At 47.9% G+C, this 16,131-nt stretch overlaps 1 protein-coding gene across 2 annotated transcripts in view; it reads right to left on the minus strand.

Annotated features, from left to right (window-relative positions):
- LRP4 (LDL receptor related protein 4) overlaps positions 1–10,961 on the minus strand; it is a 52,252-nt gene extending 41,291 nt beyond the window's left edge. For both annotated transcript variants that reach the window (XR_013359972.1, XM_077863102.1), the window contains exon 1: positions 10,719–10,961. Coding sequence is in view for 1 of the 2 variants with exons in the window: in XM_077863102.1 (XP_077719228.1) it covers positions 10,719–10,770 (52 nt within the window). In the remaining variant the exon portion in view is untranslated. The remainder of the gene's footprint in view (positions 1–10,718) is intronic.
- Between the last annotated feature and the right edge of the window lie 5,170 nt (positions 10,962–16,131).

The following is a 16,131-nucleotide window of genomic DNA, read 5'->3' on the forward strand; positions in this document are numbered from 1 at the left end:
TATAACAACACAACCATCATTTACTGAGTATGTACTTACCAGGTGCCCTTCAAATACTTTTCTAAGTGCTTTTCTGATGCTACATCCTTGAAAGCTCTCAACAACCCTGGGAGGTGACATTGCTATTACTGTCACCACTTTACACTTAAAGAGATTGAGGCACAGAGAGGTGAAGTCTGTTGACAGGTCACACAGGTACTAAGGATTGAAGCCAGCATTCACACCCAGGCAGATTGATCCCAGAGCCTCTTCCCTTAATCACTTCATTACACTGCCTCCCAATAAGCTGCATTGCTTTTATGAGAATTTCCAAAACTCTGAGATCAAAAAAGGGAATTTACCACACTGAGACTTCTGGATCCCTCTCCTTTATGCATTCTCGATTAGCAAATACACACTGTGTTTATAGATCTCAAGTAGTGACCTCTCCTGCTTACTGCTCAGACTAAAGACCAATGTCTCTTGCCCTAAGGTAAAGAAAGTAATGAAGCAGGGACAGTCTGTAGCCCCAGCCTTTTGAACCAGGGCCTCCATGTTTTGTTGATCCAGAAGGGAACAGGGCTTCTGACAACAAATAGTAATATTTTGCAGTTACTCTTTAGAGGTTTTTTTTTTTTTTTAAGATTTTATTTATTTATTTATTTATTTATTTATTTATTTATTTATTTATTTATTTATGAGAGAAAGAGCACAGAGGGAAAGTGAGAAAAAGAAGCAGACTCCCTGCTGAGTAGAGAGCCCCATGAGGGGCTCAATCTCAAGACCTTGAGATCATGACCTGAGCCAAACAAAGGCAGACACCCAACTGACTGAGCACTCAGGCACCCCTACTCTTTTTAGAGTTCACAGGCTACTTTTACATGCATATTTGCATTCACCTTTAATCATTACAATAACCTAAGTAGTTACTGCAGTCCCCACTCCATGGGTAAGGTCATCCGCTTTGGCCAAGGTCATGGGGTAAATAGGAAGAGCCAGGATGACAGCCCCATTCTGACCCTTATACCAGTATTCTCCTAATGTGATCTCACAATCTGGACCTGCAACAAGCTTCTCAGATGACACTGATGCACACTTAAGGTTAGAGAGGCACTGCTCTCCACCATCCCATAGAACACTCTGCTGGAGGGAGGGGATACACCAGTCACTTAGAGGCCCAAGGTGGACAGGGACTGTACACAGCTACAGAGCAGCTTTTTCAGGTTGAACCAGAAATGAGAAGGCTAAGGAGTGTCCTGTGAATGCTGGGATAGGACGGCTACCAGTGGGGAAAGGATTACAATGGAAAGGGAGGAACCATCACTCACTCATATCAGGCAAGAGTTCTTGCAACATACCAAAGCTCTCCTCTCTCCTCCTGCCCACTGGTGGCCATGGTGAGGATATAAACCTTATTTCATGAGGATAAATTATGTGAAATGAAATCAACTTAATCCAGGCCAATCAAGAGACCAATCTACTGATTTCAGCTGCTTGGGCAGCCTATGCAGTCAGTGTCTCTCACTGAAAGGGATGCCCATGGAGCAAGACAAAACTGACATAACTAAAAGGAGTGGCAGCAAGGAGCCACTTGGAAATGGATTTCACCTTAACCACAAGATATCTGGAATTAGGGGAACCCTGGGCACCTATAAACAGCCCTGTTTCAAAGGACAGAGCTTGGGGATCTCTGGGTGGTTCAGCGGTTTGGAGCCTGCTTTCGGCCCAGGGCGTGACCCTGGAGTCTGGGGATCGAGTCCCACGTCGGGCTCCTTGCATGGAGCCTGCTTCTCCCTCTGCCTGTGTCTCTGTGTCTCTCATGAATAAATGAATGAAATTTATTTTTTAAAAAAATCAAAGGACAGAGCTTGCTTAGAAAACATCAGAACCAAAAAAAAAAAAAAAAAAAAAAAAGAAAACATCAGAACCAACACCAAAAAAGTAAATGGTTGGCAGAGGAAGGCCAGGAAGTGCACCCTTTCCTGAGGCTGCCCCATCTGGGCCTACGTGGTCCCAGATGAATTGAAAGCCCCTGGACCATGCTCCAGAGGCCCCCTTGTGCCTCCTCTTGTGGTAGCATTTAGCCTGCTATGGGATCACTGTTCACTTAACAGACTATAAGCCTCCTGGCAGCTGGAACTATATGACACAGAGTTTTGTCTTTGTATTCACAGTGCACAGTTCAATGCTTGGTGTGTAGTAGTTGATCAATACGAGTTTATAAAATGAGTGAGTGATACATTCAGCTAGAGTCTTGTGCGAGTTGGAATCAAAGGAAAAATGAAGCCCAGAATATCAGAAATAAAAGTAATTATTTCCTACCTAATCTGTATCAAAGAAAACAGGAATCTTCTTTGTAAGGTGGTGTCCTAGTCCTATCCAGTTCAAGATCACCCCCTTCTCCTACAAGAGTTCCTTTCTATCACTGTATGGTCAGGCTGTAGTACTGGCATGCTATGATTCTACTTATTTCTATCCCTTAATACCTAGAGGCCAGCTTACCTGGTTTGAAAATCTACCTGGTGAAATATTCTAGTGGGCTGCCTCAGTAATGGGCAGCTTCAGACACATGATTACTGGTCCCATCAAGTTCAGCCCTCTCTTACCACTCATTTTTTATTTTTTAAAGATTTTATTTATTTATTAGAGGGAGAAAAAGAGAGAGTGCATGAGTAAAGGGGAGAGGAAGAAGCAGGCTCCCCACTAAGCAGAGAGCTCTACATGGGGCTCAGTCCCAGGACCCTGGGATCATGACCTAAGCCAAAGGGATATTCTTAACCAACTGGGTCACCCAGGTGCCTCATCTTTTGCCACTCTTAACCACAGAAAAGAAGTTCATAAAGGTCAGCCTCCAAAGTTATGAGGCAGGAGAGCATATATGAGCATGGGAACAAAACTAAGCTAGTTCCTAGGCATGTTGCTTAAATCTCTTTATACCTTAGTTTCTCATCAGAAAATCAAGATAAGCATAGCCCCTACCTCACACAGACACTACAAGAGTTAAATTAGTTAATTCATAGAAAGCACTTAGCATAATGCCTTACACATACTAAGCTCTCAGTAAATGACAGGTCTTGCTATGACTATGATAGAACTTGACTCACCCAGAATTGTCTTATCTAGCCACCTCATGATTAAGCCCCACTATTTCAGGGCTTGAAAGGTCTAAAACCCCTACTGTGGGCCAAGCTGCAAGGCCCCTCCACGGGTTAAGCTGGAGGCATGAATGACCTCAAGAACGGGTAGACAAAGGTACTGTGGCAAGAGTCCTGTATCAGTGCCTTTCTCTGGAGAAGCTCGAGGCACCAAGTATCCTTTACTCTTGTCTCATTTATGATCAACCCATTCCTAGGAGGCAAGTATAGAAAAGAGCATTCAGAACCTAAATCACAGAGCAATTCAGAAATGGATTAGCTTCCTCTATTGCAAAATGGGGATAATAATAGTACCTCTTTCACAGGATTGCTGGGATGTTTAAATGAAATAATACATATGAAATACACAGTAAGGAGCTTTACTGTTGCTATTAATCCCATCATCTTCACTTGGATGTGTCCTCTCAACCCAGTAATGTAGCTATGATGGAGTTAGGCTGTCTCCAGCCCGGTCCTCAAAAGTCTACTCACCCTCCCCAGCAGTTCAGTCTATAGATTTCACAAATCCAACATGGCTTGAATGTGGCTGTGCTCAAAATATTGCTTTCCTCTCCCCCCCAACCTCTCAAAACACAAGGTCCATATGGTAATACATGGTTTCACAAGAGCAACAAACCCCACGTCTCTTCCTGGGAGCTTTTTATTTATTTTATTTATTTTTTTAAAAGATTTTATTTATTTGTTCATGAGAGACACACACACACACAGAGAGAGAGAGAGAGAGAGAGGCAGAGACACAGGCAGAGGGAGAAGCAGGGTCCCAGTAGGGAGCCCGATGTGGGACTTCATCCCAGATCCCAGGGTCACGACCTGAGCCGAAGGCAGGAGCCCAACTGCTGAGCCACCCAGGCGTCCCCTGGGAGCTTTTTTTTTTTTTTTTTTTTCCCCCTGGGAGCTTTTTAAAGCCTCCTCCTGGGGCTCCTGGGTGGCTTAGTTGGTTAAGCATCCAACTCTTGATTTTGGCTCAGGTCATGATCTCAGGGTAGTGAGATCAAGCCCCATTTTAAACTCCATGCTGGGTATGGAACCTACTTGAGGTTCTCTAGCTCCGTCTCCTGCCCCTACCCCTAAATTAATAAATAAGTAAAGCCCTCCTCCATCAAAAGCACTGAAAAGTTACTCTTTATGCATTGAGATTCCATGAGAAGATGAAAACAGGGAGGGGAAGTCAATCCAAAATAAAATATAGATAATCCCAATCTAGATCCTTTGTTACAGCTTGGATGTAAAATATTCCATACTAAGGGGTAGTATGGGTAAAAGGCTTAACAGTTATGGCTCTAGGTTCAAATCCTGAGTCACTCACTAGCTGTGTGACATAAACTGCTCTGAGCCTTAGTTTCCCATCTGTAAGACAGGAACCTAACAGTACCTACCTTATCAGGACACTGAAAGGGGTAAATGTGATAATATACCATAACTACCACAGTGCCAGGGATATAGCAAAATATTTGAAAATGTTAACTGCCCCAGAAGTACTTTTGTATTAGTTAAACCACATGTCCCAGTTTGTGACACAAGAATGGTTAGCAGCGATTCTTCCCAAAGAGCAGAAATTCTTATTTGGGGGAGATACATTTTAGAACCAATCACTTTTGGGACCCCTGGGTGGCTCAGAAGTTGAGTGTCTGTCTTTGGCTCAGGGTGTGATCCTGGGATTGGGGTCCCTAGCCCCCCATAGGGCTCCCTGCAGGAGGCCTGCTTCTCCCTCTGTGTCTCTGCCTCTCTGTGTGTGTCTCTCGTGAATAAATAAATAAAATCTTAAAAAAAAAAAAAAAAAAAAACAACCATTCACTTGTACCACCTCTCTGAACCTGTAGTTGAAACTTCTTTAAACTGCCTGAGGTGTGGGAGGGTTGGGGTGTGTGTGGAAAGAAGTGGAGAGAATTTCCCTTGCTTATCTGCTAGGCTTATGGATATTATAATCTGGTGTCTGTATTTGGTCTCCAGAAACCTGTAGTCAACCCAACAGAGAAACTATCTCTTGTCCTCATCCATGTCCAAAAAGTGGTGGCAGTCAGGCTCCTAAGGCTGAGGCCAACCGAGGGAGCACTTAGAGCCGCCTCCCCCCTCCGCCCCCCCCCCCCCCGCCCCCGCCTCCCCGGGGGGAGACCTGGCAGGAAATGAAGCTGGTGAGCTTAGAGAGGCACTTAGGATTTCCAAGCTTTATTTCACGTGCTGATCAGGTGTCTTTCTCAGTATCCTACTCAGTACCTGCCTGAGCCTACAGAGGGACAGTCCCTCTCCTCCAAAAAAGTTCTGCCTTGAGCCTAGAGCTTCTCCGCCCCAGAAAACCTCTGCTGATAAATTATGCAGCAGCACCTTTGTGTCACTGCCTCCCAGCCAGATGGGAGGTTTGCTCCCAGTCTTTTGTTTCCGGCTTTGCTCGCAGCTCAGATCCTTGGCTCTGCGCAGAGGTGAGGGGGGAGCTCCTGTAGGCCAAGTCAGGGCTTGCAGTAAGTCCCAGGGAGGCTTTCCCCAGCTGGGTCTCAGGCAGAGCCCTGCCTTGCCTCACTCTGACCCGAATGAGCAGGGAAATGAGTGTTAGGGACGCTTATTGTCAATCCACTCAGCTATGAGAATGCCTAAGTGCAGTGAAAGAATGAAGTTTGCTCGGAAAGGCATAAGAGGTGCCCAAGGGCACCTAAGATATTTGCTTCTTGCTAAATCAAAAATGCAGAACAGAAAATGGAGTCAACCGACCGCCAGGAAGGCCAGAGAATCAGCTCTTCTGACCGGCTGCTCTTGGTTACGGTCAACTTTCCGGCCCCCAAAAACATCACATCACTGGCACCAACTTAAAAGGAAGAAACAAAGAGACAACAGGGGTCAAACTTTGGGGTGGAGGAGATGGGGGCTGCGGGTGGGGGCGAGTCATGGGCTTGAGACCCACATCAATTATCCCTGCACACTGACAGGATTCCTGATTGAAGACGGTAGTCATGAAGGAAGGCGGCACTACAATGGCCCAGCCCCCAAATTGGGGCAATTACTACCTTATGAGCTCTGAGGCCTGACTCCTTTCCCAGGCCAGTGGGAGGGAGAGCTTGGAATTCTAAACTGTTCCAGCTACAAGAGACCTCAGCCAGCACCTCTCACCCTAGGTCACAGCAACCTTGGAGTGAGATGCCTGGCCGCATCCCTGACCACAGAGGTTTTAACAAGGAAGCTCCCAGAGGAAAACCCCATCTTCCAGGACCTCTCCTGGGAGAACTAGGGTGGCATGAGCTCCCTAGACTCATGGTATAACTTAACAGATTTATTTTCTGTTAGTGTGGACAGAAGGGAACTATACTTAGGTTTCATTAGGTTTTCAAGGTGAGGTGGGAAGAAGAGGCAAGATCTGTAAAAGAGAAAAGCAAAAATAAACAGTTGAAATGAATGAAGGGCTGACCTTCCATTTTAGCACATGACACTATATAGTATAATGATTTGTTTACCTGGCTCCCATAGTCCAAAGGTAAGAATCATCTCTAATCTACTTATGCAAACTTGCTAACAAACAGCTAACATTTTTCTAAACCTGTAGTAACACAGTAGTCTGTGCTAAATGGTTTCAATATACATAAATATTATCTCATTTAATTTTTTAAAAAGATTTTATTTATTTATTCATGAGAGACACAGAGAGAGAAAGAGGCAGAGACACAGGCGGAGGGAGAAGCAGGCTGCATGCAGGAAGCCCAATGCAAGACTTGATCCTGGGACCCCAGGATCATGCCCTGGGCTGAAGGCAGGCGCTAAACCACTGAGCAACCCAGGGATCCCCTCATTTAATTTTTACAATATTCTCACATGATAATTTATTACTACTCCAGCTCTCCCCTCATTTACAGGTAAGAACCTTGAAGTTCAAGGAGATTAAGTGTTTTGCACAGGGACACCAAGAAATGCTGAAGCCAAGATTCAAACCCCAGTACGCTGGTGCTTCTTAATCACTGCACTATGTACATGCTGATTAAGATTAGTGCTTGGCAAATGTGTGTTTGCTGAATGAATGAACAAATGAGTGGGTATAAAACCCAATTTAGGGATTGCTCCTGAGTGTATCTAGGAGAAAGAACCTGACCCTGTCAGCTCTAAGCTGGATGGAGAGTGGCAAGCACAGGCAGTCATCGGAGCTATTTATAGGGCCAAACCTGGGCTCTGTCAGCCAACCAGTCAGCAAGAAGTCTTTAGGTAGATATTTCTGAAGGGACACAGAATCCCACCATGCTGAGAAGGGGAGAAGGACTTCCTATGCTGAAAATGAGGTAAGACACAGTTTGGGGCCCAGATGCCCCATGCCTAAGCAACTGTGGCAAAACTTGCAGCTAGGCTTCACCAAGGAATGTAGAGATTGTGGCTAGAACAGGCTTTAACAGACTAACTCGACCAAGGACATGGAGCTGTCTCATAATTATGAGATGTGCCCGATTATTAAAAAAGACAAGACTTCTTAAAGTAGTCCCTGAAATTCCCTATTTAGGAAGCCCCTAGCATTGATCTTCACTTCAAAGGAGAAGCAACAGAAGCCAATCTTTCCTATTTTTCTTCTTCTTAGGGATCAAGATTAGCAGCCAATCCGTAGAAAGAGTGAGCAAAGACCTATAAAATACCCTGTCCTCTGTGACCTTCTGTGTTCTTTGCAGGCCCAGAAGATGGACATGCCCAACGTGTTCTGTATCCAACATAGCCAGACTGGTTCCCTTGCACCTGTCATTCTTAATACCATGTGCCAGTCCCAAAGATGTTATCTGATATTCAACAGGGGACAGAAGAGGAAATCCAAAATCAGTGACAAGCCAAGCATCTTTCACAAGTCCAACAAGATCAGGGACAAGGTCAACCAAACACCATGACAACAGCCAGATGGAAAGGAGACCAGTCTCAGTTCTAACTCAACTTCAGAAACAGCCTTCAGAAATATCTACCTAAGCACCTCGGCAGAGTTTTCAACTTTTTTGCTTACCTGGAAGAGATCTCCAGGACAAACATGGTTTCTACTCTCCCAGTGGTGGTAGGCTGTCGGAGGCCTCAAGAGAAGGATACCCTCAACCCTCAGGAGAGAGATACCCAGGACTATTGCCAGCAATCAAGTTTCCTAACAAAACCTTTAGGTTGGAGTGTTATGTAGGCTCAGGCCAAACACATAGGTTCTAGAAAAAGCCCATAGGACTAGCAGCATCCAAATAAGCACTTTAAACAATTGCATTAATACCATAAAACACTGTCTTCTCCATGAGCCCCTGGAACACAGCGTTAGGGACCCTGTTGGTCATATTTCTGGTTGGGCAACTGCTCGATCTCATTGGTGAACCATGACTCTGTCCTCTCCTCTCCTCTCCTCCCCCAGACCTCCAAGGATGATCCAGTATCAGGCTAGGGGAAGTTTAGATCTCCGTGCCACTGAGTGTCCTTACACATGCTCACAGAAAGTCCCCACGCTCCGAAGTTTCTATTAAACTCTCTCCTTGGGCAGCCCAGGTGGCTGAGCGGTTTAGTGCCGCCTTCAGCCCAGGGCCTGATCCTGGAGACCCGGGATCGAGTCCCATGTCAGGCTCCCTGCATGAAGCCTGCTTCTCCCTCTGCCTGTGTCTCTGCCTCTCTCTCTCTCTCTCTCTCTCTCTCATGAATCAATAAATAAAATCTTTAAAAAAAAAAAAAACAACTCTGTCCTTCAAAAGAACCCAACAGAGTTATCAAGAACCCTCCCATCCTTTTTCTGTGAAGCATTCAATAGACACAATCTTCTACCTCCATTCTCAGTGCAGATGAGTGTACGCAGTTTTGACAGCTCTGGAGCAATAAAATCCTCTTGGCCAGTCTCAGCCCAGAACCTTCCAGCTCCACTTTCCCTAGGGCAGAAGGCGACAATCTCCTCTCTGGTTTTGTTGGTATCCGTTTTAGCCTTTTTTTTTTTTTTTTTTTTTTTCTTTTTTTCCCAGTGCCGTGCCATTTCCCTTGATCTTTTTCAAAACTTCCTCCAGGGGGCCGAGAGGAAAGTTCCATCCCCTTCTCTTGCAGCCCGAAGGGGGAAACCCCCCAAAAAGCATAGCTGTCCCTTTAAGGGGCCCATGTGGTGGGAAGAGCAGCTACATTCCTACCCCAGTAGGGCCGCTGTCCCGACACGCCAAAGAGGCTACAAATAACCTTCTAGGAGAGAGCCCGGGAGGGGGAGAGCACAGTGCGCGGAGGAACGTGGCTCCGCCAGGCTACTACGCGGGAGGAAGAGCGGAGAGAAAGGGCTCAGTCGGCGTTAGAGAGGGCATGGAGAAAGTCGTTTAAAACCCTCGGGTAGTTTAAGTAACAGACACCAGAACCCTGTTTTGGATTTGGGAGGTAAACCAATCTTTAAAACGAGTGCCCAGGCGTCTCCACGCCCTGCCAGGCAAGTTCCGAGATCCGCACGATTTCCACACGAGCTCCCGCACGCTGAAGAAAGGACTGGTGCAGGCAAGGCCGGGGTCTGGAGACCCCTCCATATTCTGAACCCCACCTCCCCCGCTCCGGGTTGCAAGAATGAGAAGATTCGGATCTCCACCCCCTCCCCGGTTGAATAGGGTTGGGGTTCAAAGATCAAAGTTCTTTGATCTCTGGGCACAAACTAGAGGCAGCTGCTAAATCACGGGGTACACCCACTGTGCTAGGCGGCTGCGGAGAAGCAGATTCCACTGGAGCCCTAATCACACACAACAGTTGCGTACGGGCACCAAACAAGTTATTAATAAGGAGCAGATGAAGCAGCAGTTCTGCTGCCATCCGTCCAGCTCCCCCGAGGGTCACAGCGCGGACCGGGAGGCTGCCTTCTCTGATGTTCGGCGATACCCGCCCCCCGCCCCACTACTCCGGCCAGGACGGATCTGCGGGAGCCTTCCAGCAGTTTCTTCCCAGTGTCCCTCCTCTGCCCCTTTTCCAACCCGGTTCCCCACCCCACCCCCCGCATCCCGCCCCCCCCCCCCCCACCACCGGGAAGGATCCAGGGCAGGAAGCTGATTGGTCGCAGCCAGAAGAGGGAACCCAAAACACCACTAAGGGGAGATGCTGCGAGCAGGCAGGCAGTACCCAGAGACCCTCGGTGGCAGCAAGGTCTGGAGTCCGAGGAACTGTTCCCCGAGTAGAGGAATCCCCAGTGCCCAAGTATTCCGATTCCACCGGGGCCCCGCTCCGCAATCCGCCCGCGACCCCCGCCCCTGCAAAGAGGGCTTTTAACAATTTATGGTTTAGCGACCATCGTCCCCCGCCTCCCTTTCTTCGCACACATCCATTCGCATCAAGGACACAGAGACCCCGTCTTAACCTGAAAGGGAAGCAGCCCCCAGCTCTTCAAAGAGCGGCGAGGGCAGGCGAGCGGGAGCCCCGGATCTTCCCTGAGCCCGGCCCGAGCCGAGCCGGGGAGCTCCTCCGCGGCCGCCCCGCTCGGGCTGGAGCAGCCGGGGGCGCTCCCGCTCCTCTCCCCAGCACGCACGCTCGCGGTGAGCGCTTGCAGCGAGGGCGCAGGGTCCCAGGCCCCAGCCCGCGCCGCCCGGCTTTCGGGAGCGGAGTCCTGCGGCGGCCGGACCCACGGACAAAGTTTCCCGGCGCGGACGCCGCGGCGCCGCTTACCGTGTGCGCAGAGCAGGGCGCCAAGCAGCAGCGCGCCCCACGGCCGCCTCATGGTGCCGCGGCCGCCGCCGGCGCTCCCTGTCGGCTGGGGGGTCCCGCCGGCTCCCGCGGGACGGCGCGGCGGAGGGAGTCGGCGCAGGGTCCCGGCGGGGAAGCGTCCGGGTCCGCGGCGGCCGGCGCGCCCCGCGAGTCGCCCTCCGGCCGCGGCTGCCTCCAGTGCTGCGGGAGCCGAAGCCGAAGCCGAAGCCGAAGCCGCCCCTCCAGGGGACCGGGAGGGGTGTCCCGGGCCAGGCCGCCCCGCCCCCCGCGCCGCAGCCCCCGCCACCGCCACCGCGCCTGGGCCCGCCCCCAGCGCCGGCCCGGCCCCTTCCCGCCCTCGGCCCCCGCCCCCCGGTCCCCGGCCCCCACCCGCCCGCGCCTCCTGCGCTGGCCCGGCCGTCCTCGGGCCGCCCCCACATTCCTAGTCCTCGAGAGAGCCCCCCTCCGTGTCCCCATTACTGCTGCTCAAATGTCCCTAACTTAAAAGATCATCCCGACTGCAACTCTCGATCCCTCTCACTCTACACTGTGCCCGAGAGGAGCACCCGGGCTGACCCGCGTCCCCTGGACGTGACCCCGGCCCCCCCTACCAGCCCCAAGTCCGGACTTTATTGATGTCTCGGAATACGCAAGGCTTGCTAATGCATAATCCTCTAGGTCTTTATTAACATCAAACAAGGGACATCAGGGGGCCTCGAGTGCCATATCTTAACTAGCATTCTCACTGTCAAAATTCCATTTCCGAGTTTTTCTTCTTGCTCCACCCCCACCCTGGTCTAGGCAGCATCTTTCTAGGGCTAAATAATTCCACGACCCCCCCCCCTTTCACGCATTTCCTGGGGTGGTTGTCTGGGTCCTGTCGCCCCAGCTCAGACGTCCAGAAGTGACCCAGACATAGTTCCTCCTCGCTGTCTTTGTAAATCAGCGTTGTTAGCCTCTTCACCTTCTTTGACTTTCTGATCCTGGCAAGGAAAGGAAGGGGGTAAGGAAGTAAGTCTTTTCTTGAAGTTGCCCTTTCCCCAAAGAAGACCTGAGCCTGCCCTGGGCTTTTCTGTAGGGCCTTACAGCAGTATTTAACTTTCCGGTTACTATACAAAGTTACAAACTCCTCTCCTGTCGCAGCTTCATGGCCTAGACTCTCCCCAGAGCATATTAGTAATGGGAGTTAATTTTGGTTTTGGTTGAATCTTGTCTTGTTTCTTTTGTCCAAGCCCTCAACTTCCTTAGGGTCCTATATATCAGTTTTCCCTTGGAGCTGGTATGCCAACATTCCCTGACTTTTCCATCTTCTGCGATCTCATTAAACCACTTTCCTCTTACTAGGAAGTACATAGAGTCAGGAAGACCCAAATGCCCCGTGTCAGCTGAGGGGAAAGCAATTTGGTATAGTGCCAAGTGGATATTAGGAGATTTCTCCAATGGTTAAGGTTTGACGTTTCTTGTTTTCAATTTTGCAAAGGCTTTCACTTCAAATGATCATCTTTGACCAAGTTTAATGTGAACTTTGCAGCAGCAGAAACGGCATCAAAAAATGAAGTGTTAACTCCTTTAGCCAGTACTTCTTTACACTGTTCTGCCTGAAATTTTTACACAGATGAAATGTGGTTGAACCAGCATCACCATGGTAACTAATACGGAGGCATTTTTCTCTGTGTGTAGTTCTTCTTGCGGACTGAAGACGGCAGTCGAGTCAGGTCAGGTTTACTGGATCATCCTGATAGGAAAGGCTGTCGACCTTTATGACCTACGTCAGTTTAGCCTAACATTCCAGGGAAAAAAAGTGAAAAGTAGAGGCTGATTCTAACACCCAGTCCCCACCCCCACCGCCACAATGTTTGTGATGCGGCCTTGGTTGGTCTCAGGGTTTCAATATACGCTGTTTATGCGTTTGGACCTGTTGAGAAGGATCTTACGATTCTGGAGACCATATTTTTTTCCACATGAAAACTAAGGACATGTGGTATAATGAATACATTTGTCCCAAAAAATCCAGGACATGCAGTCACCATACTTTCAATGTCAGGGGATTAAGCATTTATAAACATCTGTATGCGAAGGATAGGTTTCTTTCCAGAAGGCATGATTTATGTTGTTTTTCTGGGATTGAGGAGGAAAGGGGAAGCTGGCTGTCCCTGTCTGACTCAGGCTCGAGAGACTGCATTTTGTGTGTGCATCTCAAGTCCTCCGTGGTTCAGCACAGTTCTGGTGCACGGAGCCATCCCTGGCTGCTGTGAGTCATTGGGAATATCAATGGATAGAACGAACTTCGTGCATAGTCCCTGCCTGGGTCACCCCCTAGGGTGAGTTAAGTCTTGGCTGTCAGAAACTGCTCTTATGCCAGGAGTGCTAAGCCATATTTATTTTTACCAGGCCTCTCAGACTTTCTTGTTTGGAGTGAGAGATCCTGAAAAGCATGCCAGAATGGGTTGTTTGTCTCTCTTTTATTGTCCTTTGGGACATGCCCCTAGAAAAGTTGTAGGGGACTGCCAATTCCAGAGGGGTCTCAGAGGCATTAGTTTCCTCAGAAACACCACCCCTTCCTTCATCCTTCTAGGACAGACCAGGGGACTGAGTTTCCAAGATCAGAATGTGGCCCTGAATCAGACCATCACTAATGCCCTTTTCAAAGGAAACACAGGGAGTGCTACAGAAACCAGAGAGAAATGGGCATATTTTGATCCAGACCTCTTATAACCTAGGCATCATTCAACAACCTGAATTTCTAGACATAATTCATCTGAAACAGTAAAAGGCCTGATGTTTTACACTTTAAAACAGTGGTTCTCAATCAGGAGTGACTTTGCAGATATGGAGCAATCCCAGGAGACAGTTTTGGGAGTGAGTGCTATTGGCAAGTAATGGGTAGATTCCAAGGATGCTGCTAAACTTCTCCTGTGAGCCGGACATGCCTCCCCACAAAGAATTATATAACAAAGAATTATCCAGCTCCCAATTTTAATAGTGCTGAGGTTGAGAGATTCTGCTTTAAAAGATTAAGAACATGAAGGACACCTGTGTGGCTCAATCAGTTGAGCATCTGACTCTCAATTTTAGCTCAGGTTGTGATCTCAAGGTCATGAGATCAAGCCCACATTGGGCTCTGTGCTGAGCAGGAAGCCTGCTTAAGATTCTCTCTCTCGGGACACCTGGGTGGCTCAGCGGTTTGGCGCCTGCCTTCAGCCCAGGGTGTGATCCTGGAGTCCTGAGATTGAGTCCCACATTGGGCTCCCTGCATGGAGCCTGCTTCTCTCTCTCTCTCTCTCTCTCTCTCTCTTCTCTCTCTCTCTCTGTCTCTTGTGAATGGATAAATGAAATTTTAAAAAAAGATTCTCTCTTCCCTCTCTCTTTTCCCCTCCTCTCTCTCTTTCTCTCTCAGGTACCTGGGTGGCGCAGTTAAGCATGGGACTCTTGGTCTTGCTCAGGTTGTCATCCCAGGGTCGAGAGATGGAGCTCTGTGACAGGTTCCAAGCTCAGCACAGAGCCTGCTTGAGATTCCCTCTACCTCTCCCACTCATGCTCTTTCTCTCTCTCTCAAATGAATAAATAAATCTGCATTTTTAAAAAGATTCTATTTATTTATTTGAGTGAGACAAAGAACACGAGTGTGGAGAGGGGTAGGGAGAGAGGCAGAGGGAAAAAGCAGACTCCCCACTGAGTAGGGAGCCTCACGTGGGGTTTGATCCCAGGACTCCAGGATCATGACCTGAGCTGAAGGCAGATGCTTAAGCAACTGAGGCACCCAGGTGCCCCTAAATAAATCAATCTTTTATTAAGAGAGATTAACACAAATCTGAAAGAATTGCTCTATCTTCTCTCCAGAATCACCTTGTTAATGCAGTGTGAATGGAGGGAAAGAGTTCTTAAAGCTGTAGAAGGAAAAACAAGAAAAAGCATAGCTAAAGGAATTAAAAGGAGTCCTACACCTGCCACTTCTGCCTAGGGAGACCTATTTCCAGTATTTGTTCACTTAGTAAGTATTTATTAAGGGCATATTATATTCCAGGCAATTGTAGAGGTAGTGGTAAACAGATATATGGGTTCCTGGAACTTATAGTCTGATAGTTGGGGAGCGGACACAGGTATGCAGAGGCATTGAAAGAATGATCCCACAAATGAATTTAAAACTATAAATAATAGGGACATTCAAGGAAGAGTACTGAGTTCTATGAAAGGAGAGACTTGATTTAGATTTGGGGATTCAAGGAAGGCTTGTCAAAGCAATGACACTTAAGCTGAGTAAGCATCATCAGGCTGGGAGTGGATGGCAGAAGGAACAGCATTTGCAAAGGCCTTGAGCCAGGAAAGAGTCCAGAAGATTTATGGGAAAATATCATTAACTTTTAGCAGGGGTTCCTTTACCTAAGTCCAGGGGTCTACAACTGGAGAATGGGGGGGAGGGGATGAAAGTGTAAGGAAAGAGTCTGATTGGCATTTCTGTACTTTCTTTAATCATAAAGACTTCACACCACCATTTCTACTGCCAATACTTTTTGTGTTTCAGTTCAACAGTGGTACTCACATCAGGGTTTGGGGTACATGGCTGATTCAGTTACCTGGGCTAACTTGGACACACCCTGAAAGGTAAGACTTTCTAAGCACATTTTTATCTCCTGAAAGCTTGATATTCACACATCTGGCATATATAAGTAGAGCCTTTGCAGCAAATATTTCAGTAAATCTTATTTATTTCAGCAGCAAAGATAAATTTAGAATGGTGGATAAACAGATGGATCAATGAATAAACACTCATGTAATAACAAACATGAGTCAAAAGTCTATGCAAATGGTCTTTCTGTTTTTATACTTGCCCTTTTATAATTCATTCTCTACATATACAGCAACCAGAGTGACTTCTTAAAAAGCATAAATCAGGTCATGTGATTACTGGACTTAAAACCTTCTGATGGTTTCCTATTGTACTTGGAATAATATCCATACTTCTTTCGCAGCCTTCAAGGTCCTTCATGACCTGGCCTCTGCCTATTACTTTGACCACTTCTCCCCTTATTCGTTCTGCTCTGGCCACACTCGCTTTCTTTCTGCTCTGCAACATGCTAGCATTTCTTCCGATTTTTGCATGAGCTGCCTTCTTTACCTAGAATACTGTTTCCCCAGACCCTTCCATGGCTGGTCTCAGCTCAGCATCCGAGCCTCAGAGAAACCTCATCTTATCACTCTAAAGTAGCCTTGTTCTCCCTCACTGCCCTTTCCCTATTTTATTTAGGAGGTTAGATAAGATCCCCTGAGCTCATGGCGTTTGGCCTAGGTCTTATAGGATGTGTAAGAGTTTACTAGACAGAAAACATGGGAGAGGTACATACTAGGCATGTATGAAGAACGTATACCAAAGCAAGGGGGGTGGGAAAGAGCTCCC

This window comes from Canis aureus, chromosome 21, assembly GCF_053574225.1.
Source record: "Canis aureus isolate CA01 chromosome 21, VMU_Caureus_v.1.0, whole genome shotgun sequence".
In the NCBI taxonomy this organism is placed as follows: Eukaryota; Metazoa; Chordata; class Mammalia; order Carnivora; family Canidae; genus Canis; species Canis aureus.